Source organism: Panthera uncia, assembly GCF_023721935.1.
Source record: "Panthera uncia isolate 11264 chromosome B2 unlocalized genomic scaffold, Puncia_PCG_1.0 HiC_scaffold_25, whole genome shotgun sequence".
Lineage (NCBI taxonomy): Eukaryota > Metazoa > Chordata > Mammalia > Carnivora > Felidae > Panthera > Panthera uncia.
Genome location: NW_026057581.1, coordinates 11,076,003 through 11,103,855, shown reverse-complemented (window position 1 = coordinate 11,103,855; position 27,853 = coordinate 11,076,003). Strand labels below are relative to the sequence as shown.

The window sequence follows — 27,853 nt, the reverse complement described above, 5'->3', positions numbered from 1 at the left end:
ATTTCACTTAGCATAATACCCTCTATTTCCATCCACGTAGTTGCAAATGGCAAGATTTCATTCTTTTTGATTCCTGAGTAATACTCCATTGTAAATATATACTGCTTCTTTATCCATTCACCTGTTGGTGGACATTTGGGCTCTTTCCATACTTTGGCTATTGTCGATAGCGCTGCTATAAAAGTCTTCTGCACATTTTATTTTTGTAAACTGCTTGTTTAATTTAGACCGTATCTTCTGATTCTCTTACCATGTCAGTAGGTTGGAGTCTACATTATCATTTTTAGTGACTGCATAATACTTCATTGTGTGGTTACACCATAATTGATTTAAACACTCAAAATTGTATCTCGGTGAAATATAATGTATATATAAGAATGCAGGGCCCAGACTAGGGTGATACAAGTAAGGTCCTCGGGTGTGACCCTGAGAGGGAGCAAGCCTGGGCTTCTCCCCAGTGTCGACCTGGTCCTGTGCCTGCAAGGCTATTTACAGTCATTTTAAAAAGTAGTAACATTTGGGGCACCTGGGTGACTTAGTCAGTTAAGCATCTGACTCTTGATTTCAACTCAGGTCATGATGTCACCATTCATGAGTTCGAGCCCCACATTGGGCTCTGCACTGACAGCGCAGAGCCTGCTTGGGATTCTCTGTCTCCCTCCCTCTTCCCCTCCCTCCTCTCAAAAATAAAGAAACATTAAGAAAAATCAGTGTTTACAATATACTATCTTAAAAAAAAAAAGTAACATTTGACTTGTTTTCAATTTTTTCCCCAATTAGAAACAAAACTTCAGTGGATATCCTTGCACAAACATCATTTTATTATTGTACAATTATTTTCTCAAAGAAAATGCCTACAATTGGAAGTGCTAGGTCAATAGTAAACACTGCCTAATACTTACTGCCCCCCCCACCCTTTCCCTCCCCACCCCCAGCCCCCGACACACACACAGTACTGATTCATATGCTCATAATGTCTTCAAGTCCTTTAGGCAATTTGGTGATAATTATGAACTAGGAAAATAAGAATTTTAGGGAAACAACGCATGATTTGAATGCTCATTAATATTCGTAATGTTGACTCTAAAAATGCCTTGCCCTCTGCTGGATGCGCAGGAAATAAAAACAAAGCTATTCTTCCCCATATAAACAATCTTTTTTTGAGAAAGAAAACCATCTATCAGTGTTGTCTTTTACTAACTTGACATACCAAGAAATAGGTTTAAATTTCCTCTTTGGTTTGGGGTGGGGTTGGTTGAGTGTTGAGTCACTTTGACTGAGACCACTAATACAGCTGAGCCATATAATAGAAGATTCCAGGCATGGATATAGAAGGGACACATTGGAGCTCTTCTCTAGTGTCAGAAACATGCACCGTGGTTGATGTAAATACTTATTTGAGTTGGAAGTTGCCAAGGCAACAATCCTATTAATGAAGAATAAACCTCTTTTATTTTCAGAGCCTGAATGATTACTTTTTTTATAAACTGCGCCTGGAAGTCTAACATTGACGTTCTACCTGCTCATCTTTGCTTTCCAGACTGCAACTATTGAGCTGTATTCAATAAGCATGCCTCCTTTCTCTGCCAATGAAAGTGGAGTTATCGGGGGAAAAAAATTAGTCAACTGTAAGGGCAGTAAAAATACTAATTTATAACAATTACCTAATATAAAATTATTGCCCTTTTGATATATACTTTGACAAAGGCAGAGCCTGAAATTGACTGAACTCGTTTGGTATTTGAGTGGGCCAGAGTCTTTAAATTAACTTGTCTTTATGATTTAACGGAGCATTGCCAACATATTTTTAAATAAGTGGAGTGTGACATTACTGCTTCCTGCCCCTAGTCAGACTGTAAATTTAGACCCCATTTTATGGCGTGCACACTGGATATTTGAAAAAGGGCAGCTGTGGCTGAGTCGTAAGCTTTAGGGAACTCTGTCGTCTCAAAGGACCAGGGAGCCACGTTAAGGGAAATGATGGTTAGAAATGAGTGGTTTTGAAGTAATGCTTCTTGGGTTCTACAGAGAAGGAAATCTTTTCTTCACAAAGGAATACATTCCCTTTTAATGAGAGTGCTTCTTGTGTGTTGTCAAGCTAACCAGATGTTGTCAGGCTTACCCTTTCAATCGTGGGTTGGTGATACCAGCAATCCGTTCCTTTCAGGATTGAATGTTTCTTGTCTGTTCTGTATAATTAGCACCTTATCACTTATTACTCATATTTGTTAACCATTCTCTGTATTCATGACTTGTTTCCCCCATTGAAACCTGGTGGCACGTAGGCACTTAGTAGGTACTCAGAAAATACAGTTCAGGGGCGCGGTGCCTGGGTGGCTCAGTCAGTTAAGGGGCCGACTCTTGATTTCAGCCCAGGTCATGATCTCACAGTTCATGAGTTCAAACCCCACATGGGGCTCTGTGCTCACACCAAGGAGCGTGCTTTGAGTCCTCTTTCTTCCTCTCTCTGCCCCTCCCCAACTTGTGCTCTCTCTCTCTCTCTCTTCCTCAAAAATAAATAAACATTAAAAACATTTTCTAAGAAAATTTCGATTGTGAAATTCAATAATAAGTTTCTGTCTTACTCAGTTATTTATATCTTTTGCATATTTTTCCCAATAATACAATTTAAAAGTTTGATGAAGAAAAATTTCAGAACAAATACATGAGGAAGAGAACAAAAGCTACTCATATAGTTTCAGTACTCAGTGATAACTGCCTTTGATATCATGGCATATTTATTTCATAAGGGCATCGTTCCAAGTCCTGTTTTCTCCTCGGTGAGTTAGAATCGACCCTGTAATTTGTGCCAGCCATTTGTATAAGGGCAAGTGACACACGCCAGGCCCTGACATGGCACAGGTAGTCCAAGTGAGGCATTAGGATGTTGACTGAAATAACGGGGCCATTCGTAGTCTAAGCAAAGCTTGGCCCTTGTCCCGTGTCACTGTGGCAATTCGAAGTTCAACAACAAATTGTCCATCTGATTTCTCCTTTCTTCATTTTTAGTTTTCAACTACATTACTGAACACACAGATCTGCCCTCAGAACACGTTTTAACACACACAGATGTACGTGTCTCCTTATTAATGGCAACTCAGCTGGCTTGCCTGATGCCTTTTCCTAATGGCACATTGGGAAGGGACAGAGCCGTTGCCCAGCTTATGCAGAATAGCCAAAGGTCTGTGGGAACTAAAGTGCTAGCGAGGAAACATCCCATCCTTGTGTGTTTTATTTTTGGCCGTGACGACATAAAGGAGTGGTCTGTCGCTTTAGTTCCCCACCTCAGTAATCTCCATAAGCACCCCCAGATAAATATGATAAAAATAACAATAATCAACACAAAGAAGAAACCCTCATGTAATGAGGATAAAAGCTTCTCTAGAAAACTTTGGTATTTTTAACAAACAGAACAATCCAAGTGGAAATAGTTTTTATCATAGTCTCTTAGTGAGCCCCGCCCCCATCATCATTGTTCTACCACTCTTTCCACGGGATAACTGCCCCCAAGGCCCTCCTACCTAGGTGTTCACAACACCTCTGTGTTCATAACCTCCCCCCCCACGCCTTATCCACATTCCCATGTAAATACGTCAAAAAGCAGGGGATGAGGAGATGTTCTGTCACCAAGAGGATGAAGACAGGATACGAGGTCAAAGATGTCTCAAAATTTAAACAGGATAAATTTTTCTTGCTTAAAAAAAAGTGGAGAAAGGACTTCTGTCTTCTGGGGCCACATTTAAGGAGCTTGGAAGTCACCACACCATGCCAACAACAAGTAATAAGCTGAACAGTTTGAAAGACCAGCAGCTCTGTTTGGATCTGTAAGAGAAGGGAGGACCCAGGGCAGACTGCTGTCCCCGGGACCAGAGAAACAGGTGACAACAGGAGTTCCTGCATCTGGGAGCAGAGACTCAGGAGTGACGTTGTCATGGGAACCAGCGCCCCGGTGGGAAAACAACCTGAACTGTAATTGATGGATTGTTGGAAGCTCAGCGCAGACGACTCTGAGAGTTCAGAAGTCCAGGAGGACCCAGTTGTTGGGGTCCCCCACAACACTGTGACATTGCCTATGGCAGTTCAGTCAGGTCCCCCCAGTAAATATGGAAGAAAAATGCCCTCAGGCTTCTGGCAAGGGGAGGGGGGAAAGGAAGCATTTTAAAATCAGCCAGAGCACTCTGTTCTTAACAAAACCTGTCCTGGGGTGCCGGGGTGGTGCAGTTGGTTAAGCTTCCGACTTTGGCTCAGGTCATGATGTCATGGTTTGTGGGTTCGAGCCCTGCATCGGCCTCTGTGCTGACAGCCCCGGAGCCTGAAGCCTGCTTCAGATTCTGTGTCTCCCTCTCTGTCTGCCCCTCCCCTGCTTGTGCTCTGTCTCTCTCTCTCTCTCCCCCTCTCAAAAATAAATAAAGATTTTAAAAAAGAGAAAAGACCTGTCCTCAGTGGAAGCTAGTTAATCAGAGCCTAACCTGGTAGGGTATTGTCACAGCCCAACTGACCAGGAAAGAGAAATCCCCAACTCCAGCCGGCACTAGTCTTCCACATGGGAAGGGGACACACCCAAGTCCAGATCACTGTAGCCATCCTGTCCCACCTAAAGAGGAAGGAAAAAAATGTGAGAAACACTTGTGAAGTTCACATCCCAGAGGCACAGACTCACTTAAGACTGAGACCTAATCATAGGATTAAAGTACACTTCCTTGTCTTGCCACCACCCCATTACTGAAGTCCTATTTATAGCAGTTTCTGAGATGCCTGGGTGGCTCAGTTGGTTAAGCGTCCGAATTTGGCTCAAGCATGATCTCATGGTTTGTGAGTTTGAGCCCCATATTGGGCTCTGTGCTGACAGCTCAGAGCCTAGAGCCTCCCTCTCTCTGTGTTCCTCCCCCACTTGGGTGTGCGTGCACGCACGCTTTCTCTCAAAAATAAACATTAAAAAAAAATTAGATAGCTATTAACGGCAGTTTCTCTCGCCCAAGTCTGGCAATGAAAAAAATTACCAAATGTAAAAAATTATCAAAAAAATTACAAGGCATACCAAAAGGCAAAAACTCAATTTGAAGAGACAAAGCAAGCCTGAGAACCAGACATAACAGGGATGTTAGAATTACCTAATTGGGAATTTAAAATAACTCTGATTAATTTGTGAAGGGCAATAATGGAGGAAGTAGACAGCAGGCAAGTACAGATGGGCAATGAACAGAGAGACAGAAATCCTAAGAAAGAACCAGAAAGAAATTCTAATGATAAAAAACACTGCAACAGAAGTAAAGAATGGCTTTGATGGGCTTATTAGTAGACTGTACACAACTGAAGAAAGAATCTCAGAGCTAAAGGATGTACCAGTAGAACCTTCAAAAAAACAAAAAGAACAAAGACCAAACAAAACAGAAGAGAATATCCAAGGACTTTGGGACAACTACTAAAGGTGTAACATATGTATAATGGTAATACCCAAAGGAGAATAAAGAGAGAAAGGAATAGAAGAAATGTTTGAAACAATGATAACTGAGAATTTCCCCAAATTAACATCAGAAACCCAACCACAGATCCAGGAAGCTTAAGGAATACCAAGCAGGATAAATACAATAAATAAATAAATAAACAAACAAAAAAACAAATGAACAAAAAAACCAAAAAAATCCCTACACCCCAGCATATCCTTTTCAAATTATAGAAAATTTAAAAAAAATGAAAGAAACCAGAGGAAAATACTTTTTCTGTAGAAGAACAAAGACAAAAGTTAAATCTGACCTCTCAGAAACCATGCAAGAAGAGAATGGAAGGAAATACTTAGTGTTAGAGAGAAAAAAACCTACCAACCTAGAATTTTGTACCCAGAGAAATTATCCTTCAAAAGTGAAGAAGAAGGATGCCTGGGTGGCCCAGCTGGTTAAGCGTCCAACTTCAGCTCAGGTCATGAGTTTGAGCCCTTCATCGGGCTCTGTGCTGACAGCTCAGAGCCTGAAGCCTGCTTTGGAATCTGTGACTCCCTTTCTCTCTGCTCCTCTTTTCCCCTACTCACGCTCTGTCTCTCTCTGTCAAAAGACAAATAAACGTTAAAAAAAATTTTTTTAAGTGAAGGAGAAATACTTTCTCAGACGAAAATTGAGGGGAACTTGTTGCTGGTAGACCTACCTTGCAAGAAATGTTAAAACAAATTCTTCAGAGAAAAAGAATATAATATAATTAGCTCAGAAACTTGTATCTATATAAAGAATATCAAGCAAGAAATAAGTGAAGGTAAAATAAAAACTTTTATTTTTCATTTATTTTCATTGTGTGTGTGTGTGAAATGAATGACAGCAGTGATACACAGGACAAGATGAAGAGATTAAGATTATTTTGTTATTGGGTCACCTGGGTGGTTCAGTCAGTTAAGCATCTGACTCTTGGTTTTGGCTCAGCTCATTTCCTGTGTCTTCATGGGTTCAAGCCCTATATCAGGCTCTGTGCTGGCAGTGTGGAGCCTGCTTGGGATTCTCTCTCTCTCTCTTTCTCTCTCTCTCTCTGCCCTTCCCCCACTCACACTTTATTTTTATTTTTTGATAAAACTCACGTTTTATTTATAAATAAATAAAACTTTTAAAAAATATATTATTTTGTTATTGTAAGGTATTCATGCTACTATGAAGTGGTATAATGTTATTTGAAAGTGGACTTGGATTAAATGTATGTGGCGAATTCTTGGGTCACCACTTAAAAAGGAGAAAACAGTGTATGATATGCTAAGGAAGGAGAGAAAGTGGAATCATCTAAAATGCTCAGTTAAAACCACAAAAAGCAGAAAAAGAGTGGAAGACAAAAATAGGAACAAATAAGGCAACATAGAATATAGTAATGAATATGGTAGATATAATCCAACTATAGCAGTAATCACTTTGAATGTCAGTGGTCAACAAGCACCAATGAGAAGATAGAGATTGTCAGAGTGGGTCAAAAAACACAACCAACTACATGTTGTCTATAAGAAACCCATTTTAAATATGAACGCACGTATAGATTGAAAGTAAATGGATGTGGAAAATATACCGTGCTAACACTAATTAGAAGAAGGCAGGAGTAGCTGGATTAATGTCAGACAGAGCAGACTTCCAAGTAAGGAAAGTTACCAGGGAAAAGAAGAGCATTGCATTATGACAAAAGGGTCAATTACCCACAAGACCTAACAGTTCTTAACAGTGCATAGCCGTGTGGTCAGAACAACAGAGCATTGTAGTCATAGAAGAGCAAATCCACCATCCATGAGAGCATTACCCTACTATGACAGTTGGAGACTTCAACATCCCTGCCTCAAAAATGGACGGGTCTATCAGGCAGAAAATCAGTAAGGACGTACCTGAACTCAACTCCATCAATCATAGGTAGACACCTATGAACTATCGAACAACAACAGAATACACATTTTTCTCAAGCTCACATGTCACATTCACCAAGACAGACCACATTCTGAAACACAAAACACACCTTACCAAATTAAAAAAAAAAAAAAAATCAATTCATACATTGTCTGCTCTTAGACCACAGTGGAATTAAACTAGAAATTAATGACAGAAAGATAACTGGAAAATCCTCAAATGTGTGGATGTTAAACAACACGTTTCTCAATGACACATGAGTCAAAGATGTTAAAAATTGTTTTGAACTCGGATATTAACTAGATTTATGGTGGTGATCATTTCACAATATGCACATATACCGAATCATTATGTTGTAACCTGAAACTAGTACCGTGTTATCTGTTGATTATACCTCAATTAAAAAATATTTTGAACTAAATAAAAATGAAAACAAGATCAAAATTTGGGGAATGCAGTGAAAGCAGTGCTAGGAGGGAAATTTATAGTATTGAATGGGAATGTTAGAGGAGAAGAAAGATCTGAAATACATAATCTAAGTTTCCACCTTAGGAAACTAGAAAAAGAAGAAAAGAAATAATAAGAATTAGAACAAAAATCAATGAAATTGAAAACAGGAAATCATTAGAAAATCACCAAAACTAAAAGCTGGTTTTTTGAAATGATCAATAAAATCGATACGCCTCTAGCCAGGCTAAATAAGGAGAAAAAAAAAAAGAGAGGACACAAATTACTAATGTCAGAAATAAAAGAGGGCATATCACTACAAATCCCATGGAAACTAAAAGTATAATAAAGGAATACTGTGAACAACTCCATGCCCACAGATTTGATAACCAAGATGAAATGGACCAATTCGTTGAAAGATTCATCTGTCACATCTACCAAAACTCACACAAGAAGAAACAGATCATCTGAAAGGCCTATATCTATTAAAGAAATTCAATTAATAATTAGTAACCTTTCAAAAATAGAAAGCATCAAGTCCAGTGGGTTCACTGGTGAACTCCACCAAACATTTAAGAAAGATACTATACCGGTTTTCTACAGTCTCTTCCGAATCTTCTTCCAAAGAGAAAATACTTCCTAAATCATTCTATGAGGCCAGTATTACCCTAATACCAAAATAAGATAAAGGTATTATAAGAAGAGAAAACTATAGACCTATAACTCTCCTGAACATAAATGTAGAAATCCTCAAAAAAAAAAAAAAAAATTAGCCAATTGAATCCAAAAAAGTATAGAAAGAATTATACACCATGGTCAAGTGGAATTTTTCCCAGGTATGCAAGGCTGGTTCAACATTCAAAAATCAATTAATATAATCTATTCCATCAGCAGACTAAAAAAGAAAAATCACATGGTCATATTAATAGGTGCAGAAAAAGCCATTGGTAAAATCCAATACCCATTCTTAATAAAAATTCTCAATAACCAGGACTAAAGGGGAACTTTCTCAACTTGATAAAGACTATCTACAAGAAACTTACAGCTAGCATAATTAATGAATGGTGAGAAACTCGGAGCTTTCCCACTCAGATCAGGTACAAGGCAAAGATGTCCCCTTTTGGGCATTCCTTTTCAACTCAGACTGGAAGTCTGTGAAATGCAATTAGACAAGAAAAGGAATTAAAAGGTATACAAATTGGCAAGGAAGACATAAAACTGTCCTTTATTGCAGTTAATGTGATCATTATCTATCAAGAAAATCCAAGAGACTTGACAAAAAAGACCTCTTAGAATTAATAAGCAATTATAGCAAGTAGTATTTGTTAGAAATGTAAATTCTCAGGTTCATGGAAACCTACTGAATCTGAAACTCGGGGGATAGGACTCTTTTAACAAACCCTCTAGGTGACTATAATACACACTTACGGCTAAGAAGCACTGGTGTAAGCTTTCTTTATGGTTCTTAATATGTCAACCCAGATGCCTTTCATAATCTGACTTTATAGAATTGGTGCTTACGTTCGTTGTTACAAAATTAGGCATCTTCAGGGGCGCCTGGGTGGTTCAGTCGGTTAAGTGGCCGACTTCGGCTCAGGTCATGATCTCGCGGTCCGTGAGTTTGAGCCCTGCGTCGGGCTCTGTGCTGACCGCTCAGAGCCTGGAGCCTGTTTCAGATTCTGTATCTCCCTCTCTCTCTGACCCTCCCTCGTTCATGCTCTGTCTCTCTCTGTCTCAAAAATAAATAAACGTTAAAAAAAAAATTAAAAGAAAAATTAGGCATCTTCAATTTATTTTAAGCAAAATTGAGAAGTGGTCAAATTTGTTTTTGTCATCCTGTCACCTCTTTTCATCAACCCATTTTCTTGTCTTGCTTTTATCTCTCAGGTCCCTCTTTGCTGAAACTCAAGGAACTTCTCCTTTAGGGTTAAAGGCCCCTGATTAGAGGCCCCTAAGGAATAAAATCTAAAAATACAAAATCTCTAATTATAAAATATAGGGCATTGGCAGACTAATTAGGGAGGGCAGTGGGGATGGCATTGACCATGACCTTTCCAGAGTCCACATACTGCATCCAAAAACAGATGCCCTTTCCCCTGACCTTAGAAGGGGAGGACCCCCTTCCCTTGACTGTCTGGTTCTCAAGAAGGTTGATGCTGTTTCAGAAGACCTGGGAATCCCTTCATTACAGATGCCCTGATTGGGTACTTTTTCGTCTCCTCCATGTTTTTCCTACACCCTTTCTCCCAGTTGCACCTGTTCATTCTTTCATCCACATGGTATTTTTCAGCCTGTAACATTCCCTGTGAAACAATGCAAAGATTTGATGAGTATTTAGAGATCACTTGGGCTTCCCCAGGGAGTCAGCTCTCTCCTGAGGGGATTAGATGGAAATGAGTCATACTTGGCTGGCGTCTCCTAGTTCTGAGGTTTACTTTAAACTGATTACCAAAATTCATTCTCCTACTCTGTCCTACTGTGTGCTCCTAGGGCCAAAAAAAAAAAAAAAAAAAAAGTGGTCCACAGTTCCATCTATCCAAGAATCCCATTTACCTAAGTGATAGTGGATTGAGTTTAAACCAAATGCATAGCCTTGAGTCTTAAATAGTCTACCTTTCCTCTCTTCACACACGTGCTCAGAGACAGATAGATGCACATATACACCCACAAAGGTCACTGAGGCTCTCTGAGCCCTGCACACATGTGATGGACAAACTCAGCAAAAACCCGCAATTATTTGTTGTTACTGAAAATCCCTACGTTTGGCATTTTCTTTCACAATGTTTTGAGCTGCCTGAGTGAGCCAAATTCTCCCTTTTGAGTTGTCAGAACTCAGCAGGTTTAGTAAAATTGCTCCTAAATAGGATGCTGTCTGGTTGAGGGGACTCACAGAACATTCCAGGAGAAGCAGGTAGATCACAATATCTCAAGTGTGGAATGAAAATCCTTTGAAACATGGACTGATGAGTTAAACATGAATGTGCTTTATAGTCTGCTAATTATGCCCAGAGTTTTAGGGAGCTGGGAGAAGTGCACAGCTGAATCCTCAGAAAGATTTCTCTTCATAAGCAAAGTGAAAGAGTTGAAGCGGGTATCTAGGTATTGAGCCATTCCCCACTCCAACTCCGGCTCTCTTGTTGAGTGAAAGGCCATTTGGGGAAGGATTCTAATTAATACAATTGGCCGCCTTTCTGATTAGACCGCCATAAAATTACTCTACTACCAACAGCTAAATATTCTTTGTAGGGAAAGTAAAAAAACACTAATGATAGTGTTCATCCTGAGATAACTACAAAAATATTGTCAATGCCACCTCTGAGCCAGCAGTTCAACTACAGAAGTCAGGCAATCCTGAATTACTGTTCCACAGCAACTATAGTTCAGTCAACTCAGCAAGGCTTGTCATAGATGAGGACAATACTCTATATTATTGTGGCTGAGAGATGTGCAAGTATTTTATTTATATCCAAGCTGTGGCAAGCTATATTTCATAGTTTTCTTTTTGGAAATGTGGTCATTAGAGACTGACAAAAGTCCTTCTCAACCACTGAAAATACACACTTTGATACGTGGATAAACATTCATGCAGCTCATAACTTTGCATTCATAAGGTCATAATGCCTCCAGGACAATAAATATTGACAATCCTCTATTCTTCCTTAAGGAACATCCAAAATTTGAAATTTTGAGCAATATAATCCCAGCAATCAGGGTACCAGGACAAATAGAAGAGGAGATAGTGTACTATCTACAAAATGGAGGATATACCCTCATGTAAACATTCATGAAACTTACTCTGGTATGTTGATGATGATTGAATTTGTTGTTTTAAATGTAAATGGTCTACAAATCTTGGTTTGATCTGAAGCTTTTTTTTCCTTGGTAGAAAAAATTCCTTGAATGAGAAATGATGAGAAAAGTTAGAAACAAGATCAAGGTGCTCATTTCAGTAAACATTTTGGAAAAATTTGTCAGATGCCAAAACATACTAATGAAGTAGAATGACAAAAACTAGTCACTACCCCCTCATCACTTTATGGAATGTAGTATTGGAAATCCTGCCATAGCAATTAGGCAAGAAAAAGACATAAAAGGCATCCAAATTGGAAAGGAAGAAGTAAAACTGTCACTGTTTGCAGATGACATGTCCATAGCTTATATAGAGAAAGCCCTAAAGACTCCACCAAAAAACTGTTAGAGCTAATAAATTAATTCAGTAAAGTTGCAGGATACAAGATCAATATATAGAAATCTGTTTCTATACACTAACGATGATGTAACAGAAATTAAGAAATTAAGAAAAGAATTCCATTTACAATGACATCAAAAAGAAGAAAATACCTAGGAATAAATTTAAACAAGGAGGTAAAAGACCTGTACTCTGAAAACTATAAGACATTGATGGAAGAAATTGAAGATGACACAAATAAATGGGAAGTTATGCTGTGTTCGTGGATTGGAAGAATTAATATTGTTAAAATGTCCATACTATGTAAAACAATCTATGGATTCAGTGCAATTCCTATCAAAATACCAATGACATTTTTCAAAGAACTAGAACAAATAATCCTAAGGAACCACAAAAGACCCCGAATAACCAAAGTAATCTAGAGGAAAAAAAAGAACATAGATGGAGGTATCACAGTTTCAGATTTCAAACTATACCATAAAGTTATCATAATCAAAACAGGACGATACAGGCACAAAAACAGACATACAGATCAATAAAACAGTAGAGGGAGCCGAGAAATAAACCCACACTTATATGGTCAGTTAATCTATGGCAAAGGAGGCAAGAACATACCATGGGGAAAAGATACTCTCTTCAACAAATTGTCCTGGGAAAACTGGACAGCTACATGCAAAAGAATGAAACTGGATGACTTCCTTACACCATATTCAAAAATTAGCTCAAAATGGATTAAAGGCTTAAATGTAAGACCTGAAACCATACAATTCCTAGATGGGATTTTTTTTTTTTTTTGATTTGTTTTCTCAGGCAAGAGCAACAAAAGCAAAAATAAACAAGTGGGACCATATCAAACTAAAAAGGTTTTGCAGTGAAGGAAACCACCAGTAAAATGAAAAGGCAACCTACCGAAGGGAGAAGATATTCACAAATGATGTATCAAACAAGAGGTTAATATCTAAAATGTATAAAGAACTCATACAACCTAAAATAAATAAAAAAAACAATCTGATTTAAAAATGAGCAGAGGTCCTAGATAGTCACTTTCCAAAGAAATACAGATATCCAATAGGCACATGAAAAGATGCTAAACATTACTAACCATCAGGAAAATGCAAATCAAAACCACAGTGAGATATCACCTCACACCAGTCAGAATGGCTGCTATCCAAAAGACAAGATATAACAAGTGTTGTTGAGGGCATGGAAATAAAGGGAACCCTTGTGCACTGTTGGTAGGAATGTAAATTGGTGCAACCACTGTGGAAAACAGTATGGTGGTTCCTCAAAAAATTAAAAATTGAACTACCCTATGGTCCAGCAATTTCACATCTAGGTGTTTATCCAAAGAAAATGAAGACAATAATTTTAAAAGACATATGCACCCCTGTGTTCATCACAACATTATTTACCATAGCCAAGATATGGAATCACCCCAAATGTCCATTGATAGATAAATGGACAAAGAAGAGGTGGAATGTTACTCAGCCATAAAAAAATAACGAAATCTTGCCATATACAATAACTTGGATGGACCCACAGGGTATTTATGCTAAGTGAAATAAATAAGGCAGAGAAAGACAAGTGCCATGATTTCACCCATACATGGAATCTGAAAAACAAAACAAACAAAACAACAGAAGAAGACTCATAGATTCAGAGAACAGACTGATGGTTGCCAGAGGGGAAGAAAGTGGGAGATGGATGAAAGTGGTAAAGGGGATTAAGAAGGACAGTCCTCGGGGCGCCTGGGTGGCTCAGTCGGTTGAGCGGCCGACTTGGGCTCAGGTCATGATCTCGAGGTCCGTGAGTTCAAGCCCCACGTCAGGCTCTGTGCTGACAGCTCAGAGTCTGGAGCCTGTTTCAGATTCTGTGTCTCCCTCTCTCTGACCCTCCCCCGTTCATGCTCTGTCTCTCTCTGTCTCAAAAATAAATAAACGTTAAAAAAAAAAAAAAATTAAAAAAAAAAAAAAGAAGGACAGTCCTCTAGCTACAAAATAAGTAAGACATGGGGATATAAATTACAGCACAGGGAATATAGCCAATAATATCGTAACAGATTTGTAGAGTGACAGATGGTAACTTAGAATTATTGTAGTGACCATTTCATAGTATATATAAATATCGGATCACTATATTGTACCCCTGAAACTAATGTAATATTGTGTGTCAATTATTCTTCAATTTAAAAAGTTGTAATTTCCCATTTGGTTGATACATTTATCCCTCCAGCCCAGAAAATTGTTTGATATTGACACCAGGATGAAATGAAGCTAATCCTAATGGTCTAGCTATCTGTTATTCAAAATGTATTAAATGTGTTATACTGGTTCTTACCTATTTATCAGAGAAGAAAGAGTTATCCCTGGTGACAGAGAGATAGAAACTGCCCCACACCTTTTGGGATGAGCACTGGGTGTTGTATGGAAACCAATTTGACAGTAAATTTCATATATTAAAAAATAAAAAAAATTAAAAAAAAAAAAAAAAAAAAGAAACTGCCCCAAACCAGATGTGACACTAACAAGGAAGAGATGAAAGGTGAAATCAGAAAGTTAAAAGATACAACCTGTGACCAAAAAACACAACTGAATCAGAATTGTACAACCACGATGAGCCAAGAGAAGAAAAAAGAAAAGAGGTAAAAAAAAAAAAAAATTCACTAATAGTAAGTAAACAAGAAAGCGATAACCGAAAGCAATACATTTCAGTAACTGATGGCTAAGCAGCTTTTGGTTCATAGCTCTGCCCCTATTCTCCACCCCCTTAAAAACATACCTTAAAGGAAATGAAATCAGGAGAAGAAAATAAAAGGGAAAAGGGAACCAACCATAGGGCTGCTTCCCTGTGTAGATGATGGTTCGTGTCTGGGTTCTGAATTGGAGGGATGATCTAAAATCTGTGGGACCACTCCATCAGAATGGTGTATGTCCCAGGAATGTGGAGCAAATCATGGTTTAAGATACTCAACTTATTCTCAGAAGAATGAGTAGCACCCAAATTCTCAAAGACTGGACATCACCTCACTGAGCTGTCCGTCTCGTCGCATTCCATCGGGCTCTAAAAGAGTTGACAGAGCACAAACCCTTGAGTGAAGGGGAAAATAACCCAGCCCCCAGAATGGTAGCAAAAGGCTCATGGAATCACCTTCAGGACAGCTAGAGGTAGTGTGTCAGACAGGAGGATAGCATGCAAAGGGAAAGCACAGGCTCACACTCGAAGAAAGGGAAACGTAAGGAACAGACACAGATTCCTCACAATGGCTTAATAAGAGTATAACTTACACTCTCAGAACTTAATAAGAGTATAAACAGTTTTAAATAGCTTAAAGACAAGGTGATAGAATAAGAGTGAAATGCAAAGGAAAATTGAATGGTAATAAATCAAGAACAAAAACAACATTCACGCAGAAATGATATATAAATTTAAAATGTGAATGTATATAAGAGATCCTGTTGAAAAATCTGTTAACTCACAATAAAGACTTCATATGATCACAGTAAATACAGATGAAAGGCAAAGAAATTAAAGACAGAGAGAATCTAGAAGATACAGAGACACTCAAATATTTCATAATCTAAAGATGATGAATGGAGTCCCTGAACAGAGATTCTAACAAATGGAACAGAGGTGTCTTGAATGATGTAAGGAAACTCTCCTAGAAACAAGTAAAGGGCCAAGCCTACTCCAGCAGATATAACACAGAATCCTCAAGACCCAAACGCGTTGTGGTTAAGCTGTTAAACCCCGAGGATGAAGAAAGAATTCTCCAGGTGTCAAACTAGAAAAAGCCAATTTTCTGCAAGAGAGAAAAAAACCAAGCCGGCTTCGGATTTCTCCATTGCCACATTCAGTGCCATGCTATCTGAAAATGGAGGAAGAAAGTGACCCAAGGAGGTTATATTCAGCCAAGATTCTGTGAAAATATAAAGACAACAGGGAGATGTGTCCAGACTTGAAGAACGAAAAGCAACTTGGAGATCTTTTTTCGAAGAAAAGAATAGATAATTAGGTTCGGCCAGCAAAAAAATTATCAAGATAACCTAGACCCGGAGAATTCATGGTAAAATGACTGGTGAGAAACATAGGTGTGTTTACACATGGAACTGATCCTCAAGTCTGTGAATTAATGTTACAAATAGGATATGTATGTCACAACTAGAGCAAAAGAAAAATAAGTAAACACATAGGAAATATAGGGAGCCAGAGATAGAAAAAAAAGTAGGAACATACTTTATATTCTCATCTTTATCAGTAAGAAGTCAGTCAGTTATACCAGGTAATTTAAAATGCAAATACATAATTATTCCAATCTCTTAATATTATATATATATATATATATATATATACACACATATATATATATATATACACACACATACACATACCTTGGAATGATCATTTAGGACATATTAATTATAACAGTGCAGAAGCTTTTAAGTTTACCAATTCTTTCTCTTTCATGTCTAATGCTCAACCATAATCAAAATTTATACTTTTTTTCTTAAAAAATAGTACCTTGGGTATGGTCCCATCTTATAAAAGTCTGTGCATATAGATCTTAAAAGGTGATACAATGGTGTTCATCTGTTGTTAATAAAGATTATTTCTAGATCGTGAGGCATTTTATTAAACTTTAATATTTATAATTATTTGCATTTAAAAATTATTCTAAGTCATTATACTTTGTCTTCTGAAAACAGTGCATTTTCTTAAAACCTAGAAACATTCTGCCAAAAATGGTCATTTGTAGGTGATACAAGTATTTGGAATTATTTTCTTCTTGGTATTCTTTTTAAAATTTTTTTTTTAATTTTTAATGTTTATTTATTATTGAGAGATGGAGAGACACAGAATGTGAGCAGGGGAGGGGTAGAGAGAGGGGGAGACATAGAATCTGAAGCCGGCTCCAGGCTCTGAGCTGTCAGCACGGAGCCCGATGCGGGGCTCGAACCCTTGAACCGTGAGATCATGACCTGAGCTGAAGTCAGCCACTTACCCGACTGAACCACCCAGGACCCCTCCAGATATGTCTTAATGGTTAGTTGTAGAAGCCACTGGCTCATGGGGAACATATATTTATGGGAATGACTTAAGGGACAAGTTTCTTTCCACTAGAAGGCATAGAACACACAGGTCTGGGTACCCCGTGAATGAGGACGGGAGAGATACCTTTTGAAAACGATGGTACTTTGGGACTCGGACATTTTTTAACAGCTTTATTGGGATGTCATTGACACGTAATAATATTCACTCTTTCAGGGTGAACAGTTCAGTGGCTTTTACTGTACTCCCCAAGTTGTGAAACCATCAGCACTATGTGATTCTAGCATCACCCCCAAAAGAAACCTCCATTCCTCTCTCCCACAGCCCCGGGCAACTGCGAATGTCCTTTCTGTCTCTCTAGATTTGCTTATTCTGGACATTTCATATCAATGGAATCATACAAATGTGGTCTTTCTGACTGGCTTCCTTCGCTCAGCATGTTTTTAAGGTTCACCCACATTGTAGCATGTATCAGCATTTCATCTCTTTTTAATGCCGAGTAATGTCCATTGTACGGATATATCACATTTCGTTTAGCCATTCATCACTTGATGAACGTTCTGGTTGTTTCTACATCTTGGCTATCATGAAGAATGCTGCTGTGAACATTCATTAGCAAGTTTTTATGGGGACATATGTTTTCATTTTGGAGGTTTATACCTAGGGATGGAATTGCTGGATTATATGGTAACTGTGTGTTGAAGCTCAAACATCTAAACTTGCCTCTTTCTCTTTGTTCCCAGGCGGAAATGGTGCATAGTGCTTTCCAGGCCCAGCGGGCTTTCCTTCTGATGGCCTCTCAGTACCAACAACCCCAAGAGGTGAGAGTGTATTTCGAGAGGCAAGGTGGCCTAGAGAACGGTTAGTGTAAGACAGACAACAAGGAGGCAGCAGAACCATTTACTCTGAGAGACATCCCCAAAGTGAGACATGTAGCATATAGGTCTGTCTCTGGCGTGGGACATTTCTTCTGGCTTCATAATCTTTTCATGGCCAAATTCATACTATTACAATTGACATCACCAGGTTAAAAGGGCAATCTCTTTGTGTCTTCTGTAGCCTCTTCTTTTTCTTTGATTGAAATGTAGTTGACACATACAATGTTATATTAGTTTCAGGTGTATAACATAGTGAATTGACAATTCTGCACATCACCCGGATAAATGTAGTTACCCTGTCTCACCGTGATCAGGGGTGCCTGGGTGGCTCAGTCGGTTAAGCGTCTGACTTCAGCTCAGGTCGTGATCTCGTGGTTCGTGAGTTTTAGCCCCGCGTCAGGCTCTGTGCTGACAGCTCAGAGCCTGGAGCCTGCTTCGGATTCTGGGTCTCTCTCGCTCTCTCTCTGCCTCTCTCCAGCTTGCACTCTCTCTCTCTCTCTGTCTCTCTGTCTCTTTCTCTCTCAAAAATGAATAAACATTAAAAAAAAAGAAGATGTGATCAGGTAGATAACCAGATAGATAGATAGACAGACACACACCATAGAATATTAGCCATAGAAGAGGGCCTATTCTTTTTGCCAGTCTCACAACCGTTTTATTAACTAAGAAAGACTTTACCACTGATTTTTAGTTCGTATTTTGTGCTACTTTGTTATCAAACCTGTTCACATCTGTCATCATCTATAAATTGCCTGTATGAATTCGATTACCTTTGATTTCATAGTTGGCATAGATATAGGCTGTCAACGCTTCTTAAATGTATTGTGTAGGGATATAGTTAGGGAATGTCAGTGCAGTCTCTAACAACTTTTAACCTAACATCACATTGCTACATAAGGCCCAGAGTAAACTTTCATATAAAAATAATAGTGGATGTGGGGCGCCTGGGTGGCTCAGTTGGTTAATCATCCGACTTCTGCTCAGGTTATGATCTCACAGTTCGCAGGTTCCAGCCACGCTCAGGCTCTGTGCTGACAGCTCAGAGCCTGGAGCCTGCTTCAGATTCTGTGTCTTCCTCTCTCTCTGCCCCTTCCCCATTCATGCTTGCACTCTCTCGCGCTCTCTCTCAAAAATAAATAAATATTAAAAATTAAAAAAACATAATAGCGGATGTGAAGAGCAAAGTGATGGCTGGAAGGGCTCCTTCTCATTCCCCAGGCCATTTTGAATTTACCACATTCTAAACCCAGCACCGCCTCCCCACCCCGCCCAAACCACAGACATTGTCTCATGTAAATAACATCGCGCTCTCTACCAAGGATTCGTAATAACAATGTTCTGGCCATATTGATTGTGTAGTGAATGAAATTATTCATTAAAAATAGATCTACAGTCTTTCAGCATCTGACTTTGGCTCAGGTCGTGATCTCACGGTTTGTGAGTTCAAGTCCCACACCAGGTGAGCTCCAGCCCCGAGTCGGGTGAGCCCCACTTCTCTGTCTCTATCTCTCCCCTCCTCCATCTATCTTTCTCCCTCTGCCCCTCCTGGAATTCTCTCTCTCTCTCTTTCTGCCCTTTGCTCATTGTGCCCTCTCTCAAAAAAAAACAAAAACAAAAAAAAAAAAACACAAAAAAACAAAAATAGATCTATGACCAGCATACATTGTTAAACAAGAAAAAAATAAGAATTGTTCTTTTCACTAAATATTCTGCATCAGAAGTTTGGTGACAACCATATAAATATAAAAGGGACACCTGGGTGGCTCAGTAGGTTGAGCATCCGACTCTTGATTATGGCTCATATCATGATCCCAGGGTGGTAGGATCAAGCCCTGTCAGCGTCTCTCTCTCTCTCTCTCTCTCTCTCTCTCTCTCTCTCTTTCTCTCTCTGTCTTTCTCTCTCTCTCCCCCCATCTGCCCCTCCCTCATGCACACCCATGCTCTTTCTCTCACAAAATAAAAAAATTAAAAATATAGAAGATAATTGGATGGTCATTTTAATACAATAGCTTAAATTGAATAGCTCCCTTTGAACTCTAAAACAAACTCTTGAAATTGAAAAAGTTTTGCTGAGAATCCTGAGAAACTGGGACTTTGACTTTCAGGGGAGGAAGCTCTCAGCTCCATAAAGGGGCAAGACCCCCGACCCTCCCTGGAGCAGCGGTTCCCAGCCCCACCTGTGCAGTGGCATCACCCAGAACATTTTTTTTTAATACCAGCGCCTGGATCTCACTTCGAGAAGGTCTGGTTTAAGTGGTTCAAGGACTGGTCTTGGCCTTGAGCATTTTCTGGGCTTATCAGGTGATTTGAACTTGCAGCCAGAGTGGCCAGCCATCCCCACCGCCCCACCACGGATGGCCGTATCACTCCCCTCCTGTGAAATGGGGAGTTAGCGCACAGCCCTAGGCAGGCAGCTTTGTAAGGATGGAGATACTGTGTGTTCTGCTGTGGATGCATTTTCCTCCCTGGCCTCCTCGATCCCTGCTTTCCCACCCCCTCCTTTGCAAAAGGGAACAGTGAAACTAGAAGGTCACAGTGCGCTGCATTCTAGATGCGGCCTTAGCCCGGCTTTTCTGTGATTGAAGTAGGAGGAGAGGCCAGTTTGGTGCATCCCTGGGAGTCTCAGGTGCAGGGAAGAGCCATGACCTTCCTGGCTGGTGCCGCCTTCCCCCCAGTCCCTTTTCTAAACACAAGAGACCTCTCCATGGGCCTCGTGGGCCTTGCACGTAAAAGTCACCCATTAAATACTGCACAAAGTGAACAAGTTACGGAACAAGTTAAGGAATGAATGAGTGCTGTAGAACCGTGGCATCCCAAAGTGAGCTGCAGTCAGGGATGCGTATGGGTTAGCATGTGGCTGTGCAGACCATTGGGAATGACAGCTGGGGTTCCCGTTCTTACTCTACTGCATTCTTTTTTGTTATTATTATCATGTTTTTATTTATTTTTGAGAGAAAGAGCTTGAGCAAGGAGGGGCAGAGAGAGAGAGGGAGACACAGTATCCGAAGCAGCCTCCAGGCTCTGAGCTGTCAGCACAGAGCCCGACGCGGGGCTCAAACCCACGAACCATGAGATCATGACCTGAGTCGAAGTTGGACACCCAACCGACTGAGCCACCCAGGCGCCCCTCTCTCGCATTCTTGGTAAAAGGGGGGAGGCCTGGATCTGTTCCAGGGGACTCCCTCCCAGGAAGTGTTTTCTGTAGCACTCATCACAGCACTTCAAATGCCATAAGGCCCAGCAGGATCAAGGAGGCACAAGGCAAAGCAGTTGTTTGATGTCCCCTCCCTTTCTGTCCTCTGCTTCTTTACCCACAGCTTTGTCCTAGTACGTCCACCAGATAGAAAAGCAGATTTGAGAGGTCATCACCGTGGTAAAAAGAGTCCACAGCCAGGCCTTGATTGTCCCCGTGTACCTTCTAGAAGATACAGTATAAAGAAAATGACCACGAAACAGGTGGTATTTTCTCATGGGGACAATGTGATAACCATCCCCTTCATTCAGGAGAGTAGTAACTGTTATTTCAACTCACTGGTATGTGACAGAGGCTCCCAAACTTCGGTGTGTATGAGACTCATATCCAGGGTTGTTAAAACACTGGTTTCTGGGCCCCTTTTACAGTTTCTGAGTCAGTAGATCTTGGTTGAGGCCCAAGAATCTGCATTTCTGAAATAAAGTTCCTACATGGGGCACCTGGGTGGTTAAGCGTCTGACTCTTGATCTCCGATCAAGCCCTGTGTCGGGTTCTGCACTGACAGCTTGGAGCCTACTTGAGATTCTCTCTCTCTCTCTCTCTCTCTCTCTCTCTCTCTCTCTCCCTCTCTCCGTCTCTCCCTCTCTCCCTCTCCCTCTCCCTCTCCCTCTCCCTCTGCCGCACCCCCACTCAGGCCCTATCTCTCAAAAACAAACAAAAAACAAAAAAGGGTTTCCGTGTGATGGCGATACTGCTGGTCCAGGGACCGGCCACACTTACGAACCTGTGGAATGTGGATTTTACCCAGTTACACCTCTAGCTCAGATTTATTTCAGGTGCTTCAGACTCTCATTTCCAGTTGCCTCTAGGCCACTGATTCTCAAAACTTTAATCTTCACTTGAATCACCTGGAGGTACAGAGTCTGGTTCAGTAGGTCTGGGGCAGGGCCCGAGAGTCTGCATTTCTAGTCAGCTCCTGGTGACGCTAATGCTGTTGGTCTGTTGCTAATAAACTGTGTGCAGCATTAGATGTCGCCAACTAAAATCCCCACAAGCACAAAATCCCTTAGCAATCAATTGTCAACCCCCTGTGCTTTCCTCCTGCCATTTCTGCATCGAAGCAGATGGTGTTATGCTGCCGTAACAAACATCTCCAACATCCTAGGGGCTCACAACAGCAGAGGTTTCTTTCTCGCCCCCTACATGCCTATTACAAGGCAGCTTACTTCTTACTGAATGAGTTACTAAATAATAACTCCTGTATTTATTTCTTTAGAGTTGTAATAGAGCTCTAAGAGAAAAGGGTAGAGAATGAATCTTTAACAGGAGATTCAGGCATTGGGAAAGAAGATATTTTATGACAGGTGCACCTCCCAGGGGGTTGCCTTCCATCCCCGTTAATGAAGAAGACCACCTATGTTACAGAAGCATAGCACAAGGCCAAAGCTACATTAGGTCAGTTGTGGCCTGAGGGTTGTAAAAGCTAGATGCACAAGACCAGGTAAGCATCCCGGCCAGCTGGAAGCTAGCAACATCCTAGAACACAGAAGAGCACTGATAAAATACAGGAACCCACAACAATGTAAGTTCAAAAGTATTCAGTCAACAAACATATTTTTTTGAAGTGCATACCGTGGGCCAGGCACCATAAAGATACCCATGTGATGGGGCAGGGCTTGGAGACAGGCAGATACAGATTATTCAGTGCGAAGCGACCTCAGAGATCATCTCTTGCAACACTTTCAGTTTAAAGGGGATCCAGGAGAGGTTCAGAGAGAGGGTAACAGGTTTGCTCATTAGTCCCTAAGCTGATAAATTACCCCCAGATAACTCGGGTCCCCAGAAATCTCAGCCACCATGCTTCCCAGCACAGCTGTCTCCAATGCTCTACACTGGGGCCTTAAGCCAGAGTTCTGGCCTTCAAAGAGACTAAATTTAGTAGGGGGTGACCACCGACAAGTATTTTATATTTCTCAATTGTAAGCAAACTGCCAATCAAGCAAGGTAAACCATTAGTGTTACCAAAATCTAGAGAAGAAGGATCTCATAGACAAAGGTGATCAGGAAAGGCATCACAGAGGGAATAAAACGATAATACAAGAACAATAATACAACTCTTTCTAGTATAATAGTAGTATTACAGCCATATTAATATTAATAATGTGGTGAATTGAGTTAGCACAAACCCGAAAAATATTTTCAGGGTTAAAGATGTTTGGGGAAATCCCATATTCTGTTCAGTAAAGAAATATGTTAAATGTTATTAAACCCACATTTTTCCCAAACTAAATTGACCGTGGAGGCTCTTTTTTTTTTTTTTTAATGTTTATTTATTTTTGAGAGAGCATGAGTGGGGGAGAGGCAGAGAGAGAGGGGGAGGGAGGATCTGAAACGGGCTCTGCACTGACAGCCCGTTGTGGGGCTCAAATCCATAAACTGAGACCATGACCTGAGCCGAAGTCAGATGCTTAACTGCCTGAGCTACCCAGGCGCCCTGACCGTGGAGGCTTTTTGAAGAGGGACATGTATTCATGTCCTGCAGAATGCTGACACACCAGGTTGGAAAATGCAGACGTGCACATTTCTTTTAGGCTGTTCGAGATGCTTGATGGTTGTTGCTTTATGTGGATTGTAACTATCAGGAGGCTGTGGTATGCAGAATTCCAAGATGGCCCTAAGATCCCCACTGTCTGATGGGCACTCCCAGTATAATCTCCTCCTCTAGAATGTAGGTGGCATCTGTGAAGATGTGGGGTAGCATTACTTTGATTAAGTTATGAGCAGGGAGATGGGGTATCACTCCTGCGATTGTTATGTCACCCAAGACCGTCCTAGTGGCTGGAGAGAGACTCTCCTGCTGGCTCTAAAGACCTGAGCTACCGAATTGTCAGAGGGGCAGCCTCTAGATGCTGAGAGGGACCCCTGCCAATGGCCAGCAGTGAAACAGGGATCAATCTCTCCAACAACCCATGTGAGCCCTGGAGGGGACCCCAAGCTGAAGATGGAACACTGCTGACACCTTGATTCAGCCCTGACACCCTGATCAGAGAATCTGGCTTGACCTTGCCTAGATTTCTGACCTGAAGACACTGTGAGGTGATACACGGATGTGGTTTTAAGCCACTGACTTTGTAGTAATTTGTTATGCAGCCATAGAAAACTAATAGAGATTGCCTCCATTCCCTTCTTCTTGCCAGACTTTAAAATAATTAATCAGGTTCTTAAATAAGACTGTGAGCCACAAACCAAAGCATGATGCCTCCCTACCGTTTGCTTTCTCTTCCCTACCTGCACCCTCATCCATCCACACTCACCCCTTCTTCTGTCTGGGAGAAGCAGGGTAAGAGGTGTGTCTGGAGCCCCGGTTGACAATGACGACATCCATTTTCAAACCTTCCTCTCTTACTTTGGAGTAAAAAACGGGTTTCTTATATTCTCCGACATGAAGGCTTCCAAAACTTTCTTCAACTGTTGACCCATAAAAAAAGTATATCTTGTTTCACCACCCAGTTCTACAAAACCACAGTCGCGCTTACCAGGTATACCACATTCTCATATTTTTCTTCTAGTTCCTTCTGTGGACCTACTGAACTGATTTCATGAAGGACTAATGTGATGGCTCATCACATCTCGCACTTTGAAAGCCTTCCTCTCATTGACCTATTCCAACACTCATGATACAGAACAAGTTCTAAAACATGGGCAGAACATCTCATGCTTTTCTTCTCTCTCCTTGTTGTAATTTACAAAAATAATCTTTAGGCGGAAGAATAGCCTAGTCCTTACAGTATTTTTGTCTAGGAATTTGAGTGACAATTTATCAAGCCTGGCTTTTTCCCAGTTGAGGAAAGGATTCTCACATGGAAAATGACCAAGCCCCCGTTCCGTAAGTGCAGAATTTTTCAAGGCAACTTGGAACGCTCAACTATGCGTTTATTTTTACAACAGGCGATTACAGGGAAAATGAGTTATTTCTAACCCATCAGCATGAAAAATGAAGTTCAGTGACATGTTAATGACCTGGGCACCGGACCTAGGCTTGGGCCCTGTTCCCTTTGGAACCCCTCTCACCATGCAGAGTCCTTTTCACAGATATTGCATACAAGAAGAGCCACCCTGCACATCATTTATAGGAGTTTCATGTCAGAATACAACTGTAGGGGCGCCTGGGTGGCTAGTCCGTTAAGCATCTGACTCTGGATTTCAGGTCAGGTCATGATCTCACAGTTCATGAGTTCGAGCCCCACATCAGGCTCTGCGCTGATAATGCAGAGTCTGCTTGGAATTCTCTCTCTCCCTCTCTCTCTGCCCCTCCCCTGCTCTCGCTCGCTGTCTCTCAAAAATAAACATTAAAAAAAGTAAAATAAAATGTAGGAAATGTTCGCTTGAATAGGGAGAGGTGAAACGCGTGTTTTTTGGCATTGAAATATCTCACATCACCTGGGAGAGATGTGAAACCTGATCTTTAATCATCCACCCTAGGAGACCCCAAAACTCTGCCCTGTGCTGAAAATGTAATCTCCAGTAGACCAGTGCTCCTGAAGCCAGGTATGGGCATCACCCCCAAGGAAGGCTGTCGCCACGGGGTTCCCAAGAGGTTTCCCTCCAGGGCCCACTACCTCTAGCCCCAGTTAATTTGCAGGAGCAGAGAGGAAGCTTCAGCATGGTGAATTGCACCTGCCGTGGGCAATTACAGTAGGCATTCTTGTTCCCCCCCACATATACTTTCCATATCTTCTCCAACATTTCTCATGCTGCCAAGACCTGACAGTGAAATGAAGTGTGTGTGTGCGTGTGTGTGCGTGCGTGTGCACGTGTGCGCATACACATGTGCACATGTATGTGTGTGTGTTCAAATAGAATTAATGTGCACCAGTACATGGAGAAAAAATATTAATCCTAAGTTCCAAGTTCAGGGAAGATGATTTATGGTCACTGACTGCCACCGTGGATTTTATTCTGTTGAAAAGACCAGGAAGTCTGGGTTTTTTGTTCTTCCAGAAGAGAGAGAGAGAGAAAAGTTTCTTCTACTCGCTCTTCTTTTCTGTCTCTATCTGGACTTGCACTTTAAAAGGAAATAGTACCGTTGAGCAGGACTCTAAAACTGATTGTCCTTTCATTGCTCACATAGTCTGGAAATTAGAAGAGGAGGGAGATGAGAGGCGGCCATCCCTCCCATCTATGAGTGAATGCACATGCCCCCGCACAGTGGTCTCCTCAAAGTACCCATTTAACAGATTTTGCATGGAGCATTAGAGTTTATTAATAATTTGTTCATCTTAAACTAAACAAGGAAGCTTAATGGCAGTAACCTTAGGACTTTACATAATTGCTTGGTGCATGATAGATCGAGATTACTACTAGGCATAAATATATTTGAGACTTTTATAAAACATCCTAATTTGTGAGGGTCATCAGGAATAGAAACTTTGGACTTGGATCTACTCATTGGCTCTGCAAATCCAAATGCAAGAAAAACAAATTTATCAGAGTCTCCTTAAATTGGAGAATCTTCTCTCTTTTTCTGAGTGACCACTGGCAAATTAATCTGGTAAAGTCCCCAGTACATTTACAGTGAGCCATTCCAACCAAACCAACTCGTGTAAGTTGCCCGCCTGGGGAAAGACAGTTAAACTCAGCCCATGTTTCCTTATCTTTAAAATGGGAGGGTCACCTGGCTGGTTCAGTCAGGAGAGCATGTGACTCTCGATCTGGGGGCCATGAGTTTGAGCCCCACATTGGGTGTGGAACCTACTTAAAAAACAACAACAAAAAATAAAGTGGGGATAATAGTTCCTACCTCAGAGAGGTAATGTGAGGATTAAATGAGAAAAAGCATGGGAGTGTCAGGTGACTGAATAGAAGAATTCAGTGTTAGGGGCGTCCAACTGCTTTAGGAAATAGTCCCCAGATCTCAGAGGCGTACCATAGTAGACATTTTCTCCTTGCTCAGTAAGGTCTGCTCTGGTGGGTTTGGCTGACAGTCAAGGTCATTCAGGGAACCAGGCTTTTTTCATCTTGTCCCACCTCCTCTACATCCTCAGCCATTGAATTGGGAACGAGAAGGCTGGATCATTCCTGGGAAGGTTTGATGGGCCAGGCCTGGAAGTGGCATATATCACCTCCACCTTCATTCAGTTCTGTGGCCATTCCTAGTTGCAAGGGATGCTGGGAAATGTCATCAACCTGTATGCTGGGAAGAACGTATCCTCAGGTGTGGTGAACGTCTAGCCAGTCTGTGTGGGTAACTTGGTTTGGCTAACGTGAGGTCTGTCTCATGAGAAAATATTGTCTTTCTAAACACTCCTTTGGGTTTTTCCAAATTAATCCCCCAGGAACCATCCAGAGAAAGACAAGAAAACCTTCAGATCCATCAGCTGAATTTGTTTTTTATTTTACCTGGATATATATAGAGAGAGAGAGATACAGACATAGATACACGTATACAAATATCTTAAAGGTTTTTTTTTTTTAATGTTTATTTTTGAGAGAGAGACGGACCATGAGCGGGGGAGGGGCAGAGAGAGAGGGAGACACAGAATCCAAGGAAGGCTCCAGGCTCTGAGCTGTCAGCACAGAGCCCAACTCGGTGCTCAAACTCATCAACTGTGAGATCATGACTTGAGCTGAAGTCGGGCGCTCAACCGACTGAGCCACCCAGGCGCCCCTTAAACGTTTTTGTTTTTTTTTTTTAACTAGAATGATTTAATCCTGGTTGCTTCTGTTGTGTTTTACCATAATA

At 40.9% G+C, this 27,853-nt stretch overlaps 1 protein-coding gene across 2 annotated transcripts in view; it reads left to right on the top strand.

Annotated features, from left to right (window-relative positions):
• The window catches only part of CAP2 (cyclase associated actin cytoskeleton regulatory protein 2), a 154,370-nt gene that overhangs the window by 39,167 nt on the left and 87,350 nt on the right, over positions 1-27,853 (top strand). For both annotated transcript variants that reach the window (XM_049655011.1, XM_049655010.1), the window contains exon 4: positions 17,784-17,861. In XM_049655011.1, coding sequence (XP_049510968.1) covers positions 17,784-17,861 — 78 coding nt within the window. The remainder of the gene's footprint in view (positions 1-17,783; positions 17,862-27,853) is intronic.